Source organism: Nannospalax galili, unplaced genomic scaffold, assembly GCF_000622305.1.
Source record: "Nannospalax galili isolate Female #2095 unplaced genomic scaffold, S.galili_v1.0 scaffold1051, whole genome shotgun sequence".
In the NCBI taxonomy this organism is placed as follows: Eukaryota; Metazoa; Chordata; class Mammalia; order Rodentia; family Spalacidae; genus Nannospalax; species Nannospalax galili.
Window position 1 is genome coordinate 3,662,571 of NW_008331995.1, and position 15,572 is coordinate 3,678,142.

The window sequence follows — 15,572 nt, forward strand, 5'->3', positions numbered from 1 at the left end:
GGAGGGGGAGGGGGAGGGAGGGAGAACCACCATTGGTGAGGCTCCATTTCAGAAAGCAGCAGCAAGAACAAGCACTGTACACGAGGGTCTTTTCCTCAGCCTGCCGGCACCAGACCCAGCTCCTAATTTGCTTTTATTAGGTGTTGTGGTAGGGCCATAAATGATAGTTTATGCAGAGCTTTACCGAGGGGGAGTGAGGAAGGGGTGGTGATTGGTACAGGGTCCTTGGGGAAATTTGGCCCCCGTAAAGTTTGGCTAACCTTAATTAAAGTGCAGGTTTCTGTACTCACAGTTGTGTCAGCCTGGGTAGTTTGAATGCTTTCACAGGAAGCTGAGTGATCCTGTTTTTGCTCAGACGAAGAGTCAGCAGTGACCGTGACAGACCATCAAATGCTCCAGACTCCAGGGTGCTGATGCGGTTGCTGGCCAAGTTGCTGGAATGATTCAGGAGAGAAAATGCAGTGGCAGTAGGAGGCCTTCCTCATTGGGTTACAGACACCAGGCCCAGCTGGATCTGAGCTAGGGAAACATGCTAAGGCACACCAGAGGGACAGATTCCCACTGCGTCGTTTATCATCACAAGGCTTCAAAGCCCAAGCTGACTCCCAGATAGGGAACCTGAGGACTGCTGGAGCAGATCTGCCCAATGAAGACACCAAGACATGTCTTGTTTTGGCTCGGGGCACACTGCTTGTGATGGTGGGCCCACGAGGGTGGGAGTGACAGTCACACTTCCCCTTCCCCAACTTTTTCGCACACTAGCCACACAGTTTAGCCTTGGGAGAACTGCAGGATTCCTTCCTCGCCCACCACTCCCTACTCCAGGCTGACCAGAAAAGCCCCAAAAGCAGAAAGTCAATTGAGAAGCAAGGTCACAGTTAATTTAACATGTTAGAGAAACAGCCTTTAATTCTAAAATAGGTCTGACTGCATGACTTACATAATGACAATGCAAACTATACATTTGAATAATTCTAAATGCCTCCAAGAAGCACTCAGAGACCCATGTGAGTCCTTCAGAAAACCATCAATAATCTTCACAGGGCTACAGGTAATGCGTGACCAAACGGAGAAGTGATCTTTCTCAACATACCCTGCAGTGTACATCTCAGAGGTACACTCCTCATTGCTCAAATTATATCAAGTAGTAAAGACAAAACGCAGAGGACAATATAATCTTGTGAGAAACCAACCCATACCTGTCTTCCTGCCTTTGCCAGACACAAGCTGCTTTTTATGGCTTAAGTGAAAAGGAGAAATACCAGAAAGAATCTTCAACCACAGTGCCAGGGGGAGAGAGGAACTTCTGTTCCCGCCACTGGGCAACAGCCCAGGCAGGGCACATGAGGACTCTGCAAATGGGGCTGGACTGTTTGTTCTTAACACTCCAGATTAAAGACCAGTCAGTGCGATGAAGATATACCAGCTACCAGGTGCCAAAGTAGAAAGTGCCCTTGTATCTGTATAGGGAGAGGACACTACAATTCAGTGTAGTGGTTGGTGACTTCTGTGTCACACAAGGAGCTTCAATGGCAAATGGACAACTTTTGAAAGTTCTCACTCAGGGCTTCACAGAGTCCATTCCTCTGTTCCCAATTCTTACACCTTGATGTAGCCTAGGAAAGTAATCACCCCTCTCTCTGGAGTTTTAGGACAACTTGGAAAATATGGACCACGCCTCATCTTTCCTGAGAATATGGGTCATGATGAGCCAAGCAGCCATGCAAATGAGCTGCAAAATAACTCAGAAACAGTAATGATATGCACTCGTAACTAGACACTGTTTCAGACCACCCCCCCCCCCCCCCCCCCCCCCAACATTTCTCTACCTATAGCTAATAGAATACACAGGTTTTAACTTTACTTCTGTCTACCATCTATCCATGGGAGACAGGGCTCTAAGACGGGTGAAAGAGAAACAGACACATCTAAAAGGTCCTGAACAACTGCAGAGCTGAGTAACTGCCCTCTCCAAATATGCCACATCGCTTGTCTGAATGGTGCCTGACACCAGAAAGATAAGCTCTGACAAGTTCAAAGAACCTGTCTCCTTCTGACGTGCATTTCTAAACTGCCTGACTCTTTTTTCCAAGCTTCTCTGGGAGGCAGCCCAGCACATGGGAACAAAAATAGACTTTGTGATCTGGACAGACCTGACTCCTAGGCTCTCCACTGTGAAGGAGTTCCCTGGATAGGCCAGTTAACCTCTCCCTGCCTCAGCTTCTCCCTCTGCTTGTAACATCAAAGAATATGCCAAGATTTGTTAATGCTCTAAAATGGGCACCCAAGGAACAAATGGGTAGATCTCATCCTGGCCTACTAAGGGAAGGCAAAGATCTAGACAACCCCACAGACTAAGCCAAGACAGGGCCACAGTGAAACAAATACCCATCCTGTGTCTAGGTCAGGGTACTGGGGCAGCCACTGTCTTGCCTGGAAGCCAGACGACAGAAACACTTACAGCTCCCTTATACGCAGGCCCCCCGGAAAACAGGAGCTCCGAATTTCTGTGATGTTGTTTGAACTCAGATCCAGTATTTCCAAGGACAGGTAAGACTTCAGCTGGCTTCCCTCCACACTGCGAATCTTGTTGTGCTGCCTGAAACGTAACAGGAAGGTGAGGCAAGCATTTCTTTTTGCAAATTATCTACTTATTTTGCTATTTACTTTTACATACAATCACAATTCAGTGACATTCAACCTCAGATCTGATCCTCTTTCTATCACATTATCATCTGCTGGTTCAGTACTACTGACAGGGTTTCCTGTGCAGAACAAGTTATCTGTCAAAATACTCTGCCTCAGCAACTTCACTCAAGAAGAACAGGGTTACGACATTGCCCAGCAATGGGCCCGTCATGGAGGACTTGCCAGTATACCTGGCTACCCCAATCCAAGCCCATCTCTGATCTCTGGAATCCAATTCAGCATCCATGAAATCAACATAGGCACCAGAGCCCAGAGCTCAGTTTAATCCAACTGAATCTATCATGACATACCTCACGTTCTACTGATATGTACTATGAGCCAGGCACGAAGATAGAGGAGATTATAAAGAAACAAAAAGACGATGACCAAATTCTAACTCTAAAAAGAGAAAGAAGAGCTTGTTCCTGGCTCAACTGGAACCAAATCCCTTAACCTCTGCCCTTCATGGCTTTGAGCCTTGGTTTTCTCATCGGAAAGAGGAGGCCACAACCAGTGACCTGAAACCACACTAAAGCATCTGGTGGACACTGAGGTTGAGTGTTCAAGGTGTTCTAACTTCCCATCATGACTTATTTACACTTTTAATCCTCTTTCTGACAAACCCCAAACCTAACTAGCCAGCCCATAGTAACTCAACAGGAGATGAGCAACAGAAGGTAATGTGTGTGCGAGGGGAGGAGGCTGATGTGGGTCTGGCTCTGCCTGGTGGAGTCCCACCACCAAGTCTCAACTCCTACAGCAGATAGTGGGGAGTCTACAGGGTGGTAGTGCTGGACCTGTGGGTTCCAGGCACACACTCTGCCAGCTCTGAGTAAACAGGGGCAGCTCTCCAGCCAATCAGAGCCTTCTGGAGCACAAAACAAAAGCTTGGCATTGCTTACCAAGTGGCATCTCCTTTAAACAAACACTTGACCAAATCGGTTCCAACAGGCATAAACAAGGACCTCTTTCCCAGAAGCTCCAGGGCTTCTCCTGGTCCCTTTGTTTTATGGTTTTTTCATAAATCTCCCAGGCCCTAAACTCAAAATCCATTTGCAAAGGCACAACTTCCCTCACAAAGAAACAAACTTCCCTGAAAGAAAGGACCCCGCCCCCACTTCCCTTCACCTCAACACCCCCTCAAAGCTACTTCCTCCGAGTTCATTAGTTTCTTTAATAAAAGCAGTCTCTTCAGTTTTCTGACTCCAAAAGAAAAAGAAAACCTTTATTATGTAAAGGATGGGAAGAAAAAGAACAAGAAATAAAGGCCACAGAACTGGGCCTCTTCCGGGAACTCTGAATATAGTACCAGGGAGCCAGGAACAGAGGGTTTGTACACAGAAGAGACAGGCTCCTGTGCCCAAAGTTCCACCCGCCCCAACACACACAAAAAGAGCCTGGCACTCAGAGGCCTGACACAGGCAAGCCTTTCTCCATCCCCCACACCTCCTCTCAGTCTCCTTGTTCTTAGTCTTCTGTCTTATTCTTTTTTCCTCTTTCTCCACAGTCTATTTATCCACTGAATCTCATTCTAGGCCCATTCTGGATAAATGCCACTGTGGGGAAGACACATCGCTTTCACACAGTGGGAAAAGTTCCCCACTGAGCAGAAAGAGCAGCCATGGAGATGGGAAAAAAGAGGGTGGAGTGAGGGTTGAGCTCTGGGAGGATGAGAGGGTAAGGGGGCAGTGCCTCATCTTCATGAAGAAGCTGCCAGGCAGGCCAGAAAAGTGGGACTAAGGCTGAGAGGAGCCGGGTAAGACCTTCAGAGCTGGTCTGTCAGTCAGACCACACCAAGAAATACTCAGTGGGAGAAGGGACGGAGTGGCCACCAGGAACAGGCACCAGAAAATAAGAAGATGGAGATGATGGCAAGAGTAGCATCAAATGGTTACCTTATACTTTCTAGACTAAACAGGGAAGAATTAGGTAAGCAGGACAACGGATGTATGTACCTTCTACCCTTACCACCTGCAGTCTATTCCTACCCAGCAGCTAGAGACTGCTAAAAACAAGAGCCAATGAAGTCACACAGGGAACAGGGAGACATCGGCAGAAAAAGTATCTAATCAGGAGTAAAGGTACTGAATACAGTCAACTTTCTGATTCTGAAGGTACCATATATGCAGATTCAACCAAATGCATATACAAAATATTCAGGAAAAATAAATCATTCCTATACTGACTGTGCAAACGTTTATCTTGTCATCATCTCCTAAGCAACAAATTAAGACCATTATTTGAAATTTATACTACATTAGTTATTAAAAGCCAGAAAGTATCTGAAATGGAAACAATACAAATACTGTATTGTTTTACCTACAGAACTTAGGCATTCAGAGATTTGGTATCTGAGGCTGGTTCTGGATGCCTATATAGAAAGAATCCCTAAAACTCAACCACAAAAAAATTCTGACTAAAATATAAAGGAGGCTGAAGAGATGGCTCGGCAGTTAAGAGCACCTGCTGCTCTTCCAGAGGACTCAAGGTCCAGAAGACCCGAGCAGCCACACTGGACAGCTCAGAACCACTTGTACCTCTAGCTCCAGCAAGTCCAACACCCTCTTTCTGGCTTCCACAGGTCCCCACAAACATATGGCATGCATTCACACAGATGCACACACATACATATACATAAATAAAACAAAAATAATTTTTTTTAAATCAAAGGACTTGAATAGACATTTCTCCAAGAAGATACACAAACAGCCAATAGACACTAGTACACAGAAGAGAAATGCAAATCAAAACCATGGTAACTACTATCAAAAGAAAGTAAGAACAGATGTGGGCGAGCATTTAGAGATATTAGAACTCCGGAGAACTTTGGAAGGAAGGGAAAAAGAGTAGAGAGCTAAAGAAACGTATGATCACTCCTGAAGAAATGATGGGCTTCCCATGCAGACCAGCAATCCCACCTGTGGATACCCCAAGAACCAAAGGAGATATCATGGGACATCTGCACATGTGTTCTGTTCACAGAAGTACTATCCAAAAGATGAAGCAACCCAAAAGTCCATGACAGATGACTAGATCAGGAAAACGTGGCATATACCACTGCTCCCCAAACTATGATGCCAACTCATGTGTGGTCACAAAGTGAATGTAGGAGCTGGAGAAAATTTGGCAACAATAAAAGATTTCTGAGTGTGCAATGAATACATGTTGTTTCTGGAACTGCTGGTCCATGATGCATCACTCAGTTTCAATGCAGCTGAGGTTCTGAACACACAACATGCCCATGCTACGCTGTGCATGCTGTCACACATGAACAAAGCATCCATATTCAAAACACCCATGTGCTACGACTTACAGTGTTTTCACTGTACTGTTTTAAGATACATTTCTTTATTACTTATTGTCAGTAAATGTCTGTGTACTTTATTTTATATACCTATATGCCCAGGGTCATGTAAGTTTTCTACTCTTATAGAAACATGATTGTTTAATTCCAGAAAACAAAGACTTTTAAATTTTCCTGTCACTCCTCAGCATGTATCAAATTAGAGTGTCTCTGAATTGCACAAACGTTCAGTTTTAAAAACTGCTGTTTCAGTTGCTGAGTTCGCTTCCTCACACATGCACAAAAAATTATTCAGTTAATTTTGGTTTTAGATCAGAATAGAATTTCTAATAATTTGTGAAATGAAACACACCTCTGCCGTGTTGTCCAACATACACAAAATGGCATTCTTAGCACTAATTATAAATTTTATACAAAGACTTATTTTGTATGTCCATGTGTCTCTACGTGGATATACACACATGTGTGAGGGAGTGCACACACCTATGCCTAAGTAGGTGTCAGATCCCTCAAAGCTGGAGCTACAGGGGTTTGTGGAACACCCAGCTGGGATCCAAACTCTAGTCCTCAAGATTACACAGCGAGTACTCCTAACCACTGAGCCATCTCTCTGGCCACCAGCACTAACAACTATAAAATCAAAGTATCAGTCAGTTCTGAGAAATGCTGAAGATGCTGCGCCAAGGCTGTAAACAGCCAGGACAATATTCAGCCAACATTTATCGACGTATAAATGAGCATATCTATCTCATTAGTACGCAAATTTGCCTTCATCTTTAATAAACTGCAAAATTATATGTGTAACAAAGAATTATTTTAAAATAAATCTCTAGAGTTTATTATCAGTAAATGTTTGATTTGTATAGCTATTTTATATACCTATATACCAAAGGTCACATAAAAATTTCTTTTTGAAAAAGGGTCATGAACAGAAACTGTTGAGAAGCCATGGTATAAGCAAGCAGTGGTATAAACAGGAGCTCTGCTGTGTGCTACTGAGATGTATGACCTTTGAGGACATTATGCTAAGTGAAATAACCAGTTATAACAAGACAAACACTGTATGATCCCATTTCATTGTGATCTAGGGTAATAAAGTTCATTGAAACAAGCAGTAGAAAGGGCTGGTACTCCTAAGACTTGGAAGGTGGAAACAGGACTAGTTTGAGGCCCTCAACGGCATGGCGTGTTCTGGAGTTTCAGGCCACCCTGTGCATAGTGAAACCCTGTCTTGAAAAAACAAAACACAGTAGTGGTGGCTCACACCTGTAATTCCAACAGTTGGAAAGCTGAGGCAGGAGGATTATCATGAGTTCAAAGTTACTCTGCGCTACATAGTGAGACCCTGTCTCAAAAAAAAAAAAAAAAAGAAAGGAAAATAATCAAAAATAAAAAGGCAGCTGCCAAATTCTGGGCTTTTTAAAAAGGACGATGAAGACTGACTGCTAAGGCACAGGCAGTTTTAGTTTTGCAAATGGGAAGTCTTGAGATGGGTTGCACAATGTGAATGCACTGAATGCTACTGAACTCTCTGTGCTTAAATTTTATGTTATGTGTATTTTATCACAATTTAAAAGCAAAACAAAACACGAGTCAGTTCACAAGACTCTCTGCCCGAAAACAAGTAACTGTGGAACCTCACTTACATATCTGTCACAGACCTGCCTAACTACTCCACTCCACATGCTCTTCACGCCGGTCCTCACACAAGGCAGGCCACAGGAGCGTCAAACTTCCTGGTCCTTTTGCTCAGAACGTTGTTTCTCCAGAGATCCACTTGCCTCATCCCCTCACTTCCTCCATCTTTATTCAAATGCCACCTCTCAGGGAGGCCTTCCCTGGTTACACCTTCTAAAACCACACACATGAACACACAATGCCATCTTTCTCTTTCTCTACAGCTCTAATTATCATTTAGTATACTTATCTAATACACTTCTTAGTAATTGCTTATCTAGTTACCATCTTCTTTCCCATCAACGCATATTTCCACGAAGGCAGATATACGTATCTGTGTTTCCAGGCACTAGAAGAGCATGTGTCACAGGACAGGTGCTCAATACTCCATTTGTTGAACATATCACCAAAAGAGAATGCATTTCCATTAAAAAGGGCTAATGCACAGGATTCACCAGCATTCTTACAGCAGAAACCATGCAAACAGCAAGGTTCAGGCAGAAACAACAGAATAGGAGGGGAAAGAATTTGTCACAGGTTTTTTGACAGCCCTGTCTAGATGCAAACAACCACATCGTATCCAAGGCAGCAGCTGCTGTGGATATGCATGCCACATTCTCTCTGGGGCTTGGTCTCTGCTGTCAACTGCAGTCTGGGTCCTAAGCAAACTTCTTCCACACCCTATCAAGCTCAGGAACATGGATGCTGAAGCTTTGCTTATTTAGACCTTGAAGGTCCATCATTGTGCATGAGATCTGTCTGAGGATCCTGGTAACTCTGCTCAAGACTAGGCATCCTTGCTCTGAGACACAGCACAGCCCTATGGGAGACAGTGTTATATGCACAGGTTGACAGTGTTATGAGTACGTCACCCAAGTTCAGAGCCCAGTGGTCCCACTCACAGGTGTGTCTTGGAGCAGTTCCATCTGCTCCATCCCTATGCCCACCCCAGGGGCTGATGTGACCTGACATGTAGCAGTTGCTCAATAAAATGAGTCCTTGTTTTTATTAGTCACATCTGTATCTTCAGAATCAAGCTGAGGGTCTAGTTCATAGGAAGTGCTCTGGATAAAGAATGAATGGATACAGTTAATGAATGACTGGTTCTCTCTTCCTCTGCCACATTTCAATGCAAACAAGCAGGCCTGGTTCCCCTCTCAGGAACAACGGACTATATCAGAGGTCTCAGCTCCATGCATGACCCAGGCCTGCTCCAGCTGCAGACCTTCATCCCCAGCCACTGGGACAACCAGGCTGTCTGAAGGAGGCAGATTTCAAAGCAAATCCAAGACTACAAGTCCTGTAGGACTCAGTGAATAAACACCCAAAGGACCCCGACCAGCAAGGGTAGATCCCCTTCTTACTCCCACAGCAAGCTCACATCATTGATCCATGAGTGACAGGCACCCCCTCCCCCATTTTTCAATGGTGGCTGGTCCATCTAAGACAGTTCTCCATCCTTAAGTCTAGGGGAAGCAGCAAGTATTCAGATCCTGCAGGGAAGCCGTCCCACCTCCTACCTAAGAAGTAACAGGCACAAAAGCCAGTCTGCTACCTCAAGTCCAGAAGACATACCACTTTCATGAAACTCCTGACCTTTTTGCTTGTTTGTTTAACACAGGGTCTCATGTGGCCCAGACTGGAAACCACCTCATCCTTAATGCATGTTCAAATATATTACTCCACATCACACATTCAATCTAAGTGACTGCCCACTTCTCAAAAAGGTCCACATTCAACTTCATAACCACTGACTCTTGTTCCAAGCTCTTTTTTTAACCAGAGATGATCAATTGCTGAATGCCTCTCATATAGTAGACCCTGGGCAAAACATTAACGAAATCACACAGCAACCTAACAAGGTAAATACTACCATGTTTGGCTGGTTCAAAAAATTAAGACTCAGAGATCTCCTGGAACTTGCTTGATTGAGGCCGCAGCTGGGATACAAGGCACTGAGAGGAAAAAAGAGAATGAATCTCAATCCAGCTCACTCAAGAGGCACTCCCAGGCAGAATCTTAAGGGCCTTCCCCCAGATTACACCCATAATCCTGTAACAAAGCTTGCCTAGATTTGATCACTAGCTGCCTGTTTCTTGATCAACTCTAATGGGTCTGCGTACACTGGCCTCCACCAGGTGGTCCAGCCTGTGCCCCAGCTTCCCTTCAGGACCTGTGAGACCAGGCCTCCGTAAACATGGCAGACAGAAGGAAAGGTCTCACTCTGGATGACTGAGTCCCTCTACTGGGGAAGCAGAGAAAGCAGCAAAGGGACACTTTTTTTTTTTAACCAAAGTCAAGACAGTGCAAGGCAAGAGATAGTGTTGTGCTAGGAATATTTCTCAGTGGCCTCATCAAAGGAACAATCAGACAACTAGTGATTCCACAGTTAGGGACTGCAGGAAGCCAGTGGTGGCCTGGTCACATGGCACTCCCTTCTACCCAGTGTCAGTTTACCTCTCAGGCTGCCTTCTGAGGCAAGGAGAACTTAATACAGCAGAAGTCTATTAAAGCAACACCTGTTAAAGGCTTCAAAAATAAAGTCAGTCTTCAAAGGAGGAAAGCAAGCATGATAAGCTCTCCCTACTTGGCTATGTTTTCAGAGCTGATGTTAAATTAGACAGTAAAACAGGGAGGCATTTAAAACCAACACTTAAGACTTTTTATCATAAGTAATCATTCCACTACAGTTCTATGAAAGGCTGATTTACAAGGTATTCCCCTTGGTAGAGGAAAAGATCTCATGTCATAGATAACAGCCAGGAAGAAAGGGTAGGGGATCAAAGGCAGAGGGGCACCATGAGTCAAGTGGTAATTTCTAGTTACTAAAATTATGCACCTATTGTCTACACCAGGGTTCAGCAAACTTACTCTGTAATAGGCCAGATGGTGCTCATTTGAGCTTTGCAGGTCACGTGGTCTCTGTTACAGCTACTCAAACTCTGCTTCTGTAGTGCCCAAGCAGCATATACAACATGCACTCAGTATGGCTGGGTTCCACCAAAACTTGATTTACAAGTAGTGGGTACAGACTGGCCAGGAGCTATCATTTGCCATCTTCCCTGACATTATTGGCAAGCGATTTGGGTTTCTAGAGATTCTAATTCTACCTCTTGTACAATTTTGGAACTGTGTATAAATCGCCTTTCTCTACCTAGCTAACTATTTGCAAATTTGGACTGAACATTCCTTTACAGTAAAGAAAAAAACCCTCCCTTTCTTCCTTAGTGCCCGTGTATGTATTTTCTACCTCTTCAGAAAGTAAAATGAAACCTAAGTCCCCAGCATTAGTATGTTCCTCAAAGATGAGCCAGGTGACATACTGAAGCCAGTGGAGAGAGATGAGCAAATGGGATCATCTTGGAGGACACAAACAGACACACGCTGTCCTCTCCTCTTTAGTTCTGCCAACTATTCTGAAGTGTACTGAAGCTGGCCAGCTGACCAGTCCTCATATCTAATCAGGGATGATCTTAAGTTCCTTCAAACCATTATGGAGACTTTCTATTCCTTGAGTGTAGACTCTAACAAGGAATAGAAAGATCTTCCATAATTTTAAATTGCCTAATTGAGTAAAATTCAAATTAGAGCTCTATGCCTGAACCTCTAGGCCTAAAATGGGAAAAAGCTGTAGCATCCCTACCATACCCCCAACCCTCCCACTCCCAACAGTCCTGGCTGACAGAGTAATCAAATTTTCCACCAGGGCAGCTCTGCCTGCAGCACTTTGCTCACATGGCACTGCTATGAGATTCTAAGACTCTGTTGGGTGGCACAAAACCCACTGTTCACACACAGCAGGCATCCACAGGTGCCTAGCGAGACCACAGTATGGGTTACCACATCATACATGAGACTGGTACAGTGGGAGACAATGAAAGATGGTCACAGAGGGTAAAACTTGGTTGGTGCAGGGCCGAGTGGCCCCTGTGCTGCTTAGGGGGTGTAAGCATTTGCAGGCTACATCCCTGAAAATATCTCAAGATAGGAACATCAAGATCAGGTGAAGATGAGGAGTTACCCTCTTTCAAAACAATACAGCTGAGCAGGTCACATGGCTACATGCTGGCAGCTGTTTACTTATAAACATTTTTACTACTGAATAAAAGTCACACTGAGAAATGTATAACATATGTGTTCAGAGTCCAGTGCACTTTTATAAAAGGTGTACAACCCACATAACCATCACTTAGATCAAGACAGAAGACTGCCACCTCCTGTCATTCTCCTAGATATCATTCTGCCCAAAGGAACCTGCAATTTCTATCATATGTGATTAATTTTGCCTATTTTATGTTGTATATACACACAATTACTCCACATAAACTCTTCTGTATCTAGCTATCTGATTTCACTCACACTATGAAATCCACCCAGATTGTTCTTTTCTACTGCAGTGTATGTATGAAGATAGGCTCTCGATATGTAGCTCAAGCTGGGCTTGTACTTACTCTGTCCTCCTGCCTCAGCCTTCCCCTTACTGGGATTATAGACACCTGCCACCATGCCAGCTGCAGGAGCATTTCTATTAAAGAAATACACAATTTTTTTCATTCCATTTTTTGTATCAGCACTGGGGTATTTCCAGCTGGGACAACTGAAAAAAAAAAAATCACAGCTATGAACACAGATGCGTCTTCTGCATGTGTCTATTAGTGCGTATTCACATGCTCTCTGGTCGACATGCAGTGGCCAGTCCTGGCATCAGCATGCATACCTCCAGCCTTACTAGACACTAGTAACTTTTAGACTGAATTTTCCAAGGTTGAAATGAATCTGAGAAATGGCTTGTTCAGTGTCTGATTCATGCTGCTTCATTTAACTATTCTCAGAAGCTACTATCCTTGTGTCCACTCCTTGCCTGAACCTTTCAGAAAAAGATATTAAGTATTCAGAATACAACTCAGGGCCACAGAACATAGCCAAGTTCAGCTGTTAATCATAGATGAACACCTAATGAGCACAAAATGACAACTGTAAGATACAAATTGGCAAGAGTGTCAAAATTAATGCCCACATGTACTTAAAAGCAGAAAGCAAGGGAGTCTTAAATCAAGTGAGCATACATGGCCTTTCCTAAGCCAACTTGAAGTTTCTCTGTTCAGTATGGCAATCAGAGTATTACTGCTTCACCAGCCCAGCTTCCATTCATCTGATTAAAATGAAAACCCAAACCATCTGTCCCGTTGTACAAATTGACAATCTGCTCGAAGACACTGGTGTCTCATAAGAGATGGCCCAGCCCAGATTATTTGGACAGGAAATGAGAATCAGAATAAGCAGGTCTCTTTCTTGCTCACTCCCTCTCTTTCCCTGCTGCTTGTGAATCACCCGCTCCCTGGGGAATTTTGGCAGATTCTCAGCCCGGCTGCAGATGACGTTCTGGATCTGTTTATTCAGGTGGAGATGGGATAAAAAACAAGAGCAGCCCAGTGGCCGGATAAACAGCCTCCACCAGGCGGGGTCAGCCCTCTGAAGGCAGGACTGGGTTGTGTCAACCAACTTCCCAGCCAGTTCACTTCCTTCAAGATCACTGTCCCCTTGGTGTCTTTAACAGGCAGTTCCCATTAACCCTTTCCATAGGAGACCTGATGCCTCAACCCCATGAAAATACGCAGTCCCAGTGTAGCAGATTCCACTTAATTCTCCTACCACTGGCTTATATCTACTAAGCTAGAAGACCAGGTCTGAACTGAAGAAATCCAGGATGAACAACAGCCAGCCAGCACTGTTTAAGGCTGGAGAACTACAGCTCACAGAAATCCAATCCAAACTGTCACAATGTTGCTGAGTTTTATATTAAGATTCACAAGTAAAAACAGCAACAACACGAATGTCCTCAGGATATGCACACTGCTGGGCTAAAGAAGGTCATCTGAAAAGGCTACTGTACACTTCCAAATGAGAACATTCAGAGAAGTTCTGAGACGGTAAAAAAACATGGCAGGTACCAAGTACAGAGAGGAAGGAGGGATGGATTCTCAAGGAGATGAAACTTTTCTGTGACACAAGTTAGTACACATTTTTCAAATCCATAGAATATATAATACCAAAGGTGAATCCTAAAGTAGACTATCTACTTTAGGTATGAAAAATGTATCAATATTGGTTCATCAACTGTAAACAATGGACCATGGTAAGACCTGATGCAAACAATAAGGGAAACAAACACTGTGGCAAGCGAGACAGAGGGTAGGAGCGAGGGAACATGGGAATGCTCTGTACTTAACATTATTCTTCTATCTGTAACTGCTCTAAAAGTATACTAAATAAAAAGAAAATCTCAGCTAGGTGTGATGACTCATGCCAGGAATCCGAACACTCAGGAGACCAGCCAGGAGCATTGAGCTTGAAGACAGCCTAATGAGTTCAAGGCTAGCCTGGGCTATACAGAGTGAAACCCTGTGTCAAGTCTCTGGCCCCCACCCCCTTCAGAATGTATCCTCAAGTATTATGTAGTTCTCTGGTCACAACAGCAGAATGTAAGGTGTACATTGGCTGGCACTTTTAACTTTTTTTACTGCTATATCCTTGGTACCCAGAAAAATACTTAGAATGCAAAAGGTACTCCACCAGTATTTGTTGAGTAAAGAAGTGAATTATAACTCTAGTTCAATCTCCTGGTAAGTTACTTAGAAAAACTCTAGTTCAAGCTCCTGAAAGTTACATAGAAGAACTCTAGTTCAGTCTCCTGAAAGTTACATAGAAGCAAACAAAGGTAAAAACCATCCAACCTATTAAAATTTTTGACAAAAAAAAAGAAATTAAAAGTAAATATAGCTTTCTTCTCTAGGTGGGGAAAGCTGGCAGGCCTATTAGAAGAAAATACTGGGTTATTTCTTATGTTCACTTGGGCCCAAACACTGAGATTCACAGGTTGGCATAGGTAAGACACAGCTCCTTTCTGCCTGGCGCCCAGCAGCAGGCAGAGAAGTCGAGAGAAGTGGACTGTCCCCACCTGAGTGCCTCTGCACTCCTCAGGGGAGTTCCAACCATATGCCACTGACCAGAATGCCCTGAAAGCAACATCTCCCTTTATACCCTGAGGACACAGACTAAGCCTCCCCAACACTGGCAGGAACTTCTGAGGGCTTGGATTTCCTTCCTTCCAAGTCTGCAGGAAGGAAATCTATCCTGGCAATCTGGGCAGGGCAATACAGTATGTATCAAGTGGAGACAGGAGACAGAAACCCAGGAAAGACAAGTCATTTATACCAGAATTACCACCCACTGATGGACACCCTGGATGGAAAAGTCACAGGTGTTTATCTTTCCTGGTCAGGGCCACCATGGCCACCTGGTACTCTCTCTCAGCTTTATCGTCCCCTAAATGAGTCAATGCACACTTCTGTTTTCCTTGTTTCCTTCCCTGGCACCTGCTACCTCACACACCCTAGCACACCCATGGAGCTTCTCTTTACCACATGGACGCCCTCCACAAGACCTCAGCCCACATGGACACCTGCAAATCTGTGGAGTGCCAGACTGGCAGACCTCCAACCCTGGCATACCAAAGAGTGAGGAATGCTACAAGGCTGGCCTAGCCTCTCCTGACTTCAAGTCTAAGGTCAATCTCCTTATAACTGTCAAGGTCATGGGTCCATGTCTATAGGAAAGGAAGCTCCCTACACTTAACAATGAGCTTCCACCAGATTCCAGGATCTGAGCAGACAAGGGCAGGCAGCACTCTTCTTACTGTCCAGCCCACCACCCCTTGTTATACACTAAATAAATTGTTCTTCCTATTAACAGAAAAATGGGAGGGAGGGAGGGAAAGAGGGAAGGAGGCAGACAGACAGAAAGGCGGAACGGGGGTAAATAAGGCAGGAGAGATGGCAGTGGCCGAAACAAGGTGGAAAGAGGACCCATTAAAGCCAAGAACAAACTCTACAATTCTGACCAA

The 15,572-nt window shown here is 44.3% G+C and overlaps 1 protein-coding gene across 1 annotated transcript in view; it reads right to left on the reverse strand.

Annotated features, from left to right (window-relative positions):
* Lrig1 (leucine rich repeats and immunoglobulin like domains 1) overlaps nucleotides 1-15,572 on the reverse strand; it is a 125,767-nt gene that overhangs the window by 29,405 nt on the left and 80,790 nt on the right. Inside the window, exons 4-5 of the mRNA XM_008827126.2 lie at nucleotides 2,462-2,599; nucleotides 291-434 (exon numbers count right to left, since the gene is read on the reverse strand). Coding sequence (XP_008825348.1) covers nucleotides 291-434; nucleotides 2,462-2,599 — 282 coding nt within the window. The remainder of the gene's footprint in view (nucleotides 1-290; nucleotides 435-2,461; nucleotides 2,600-15,572) is intronic.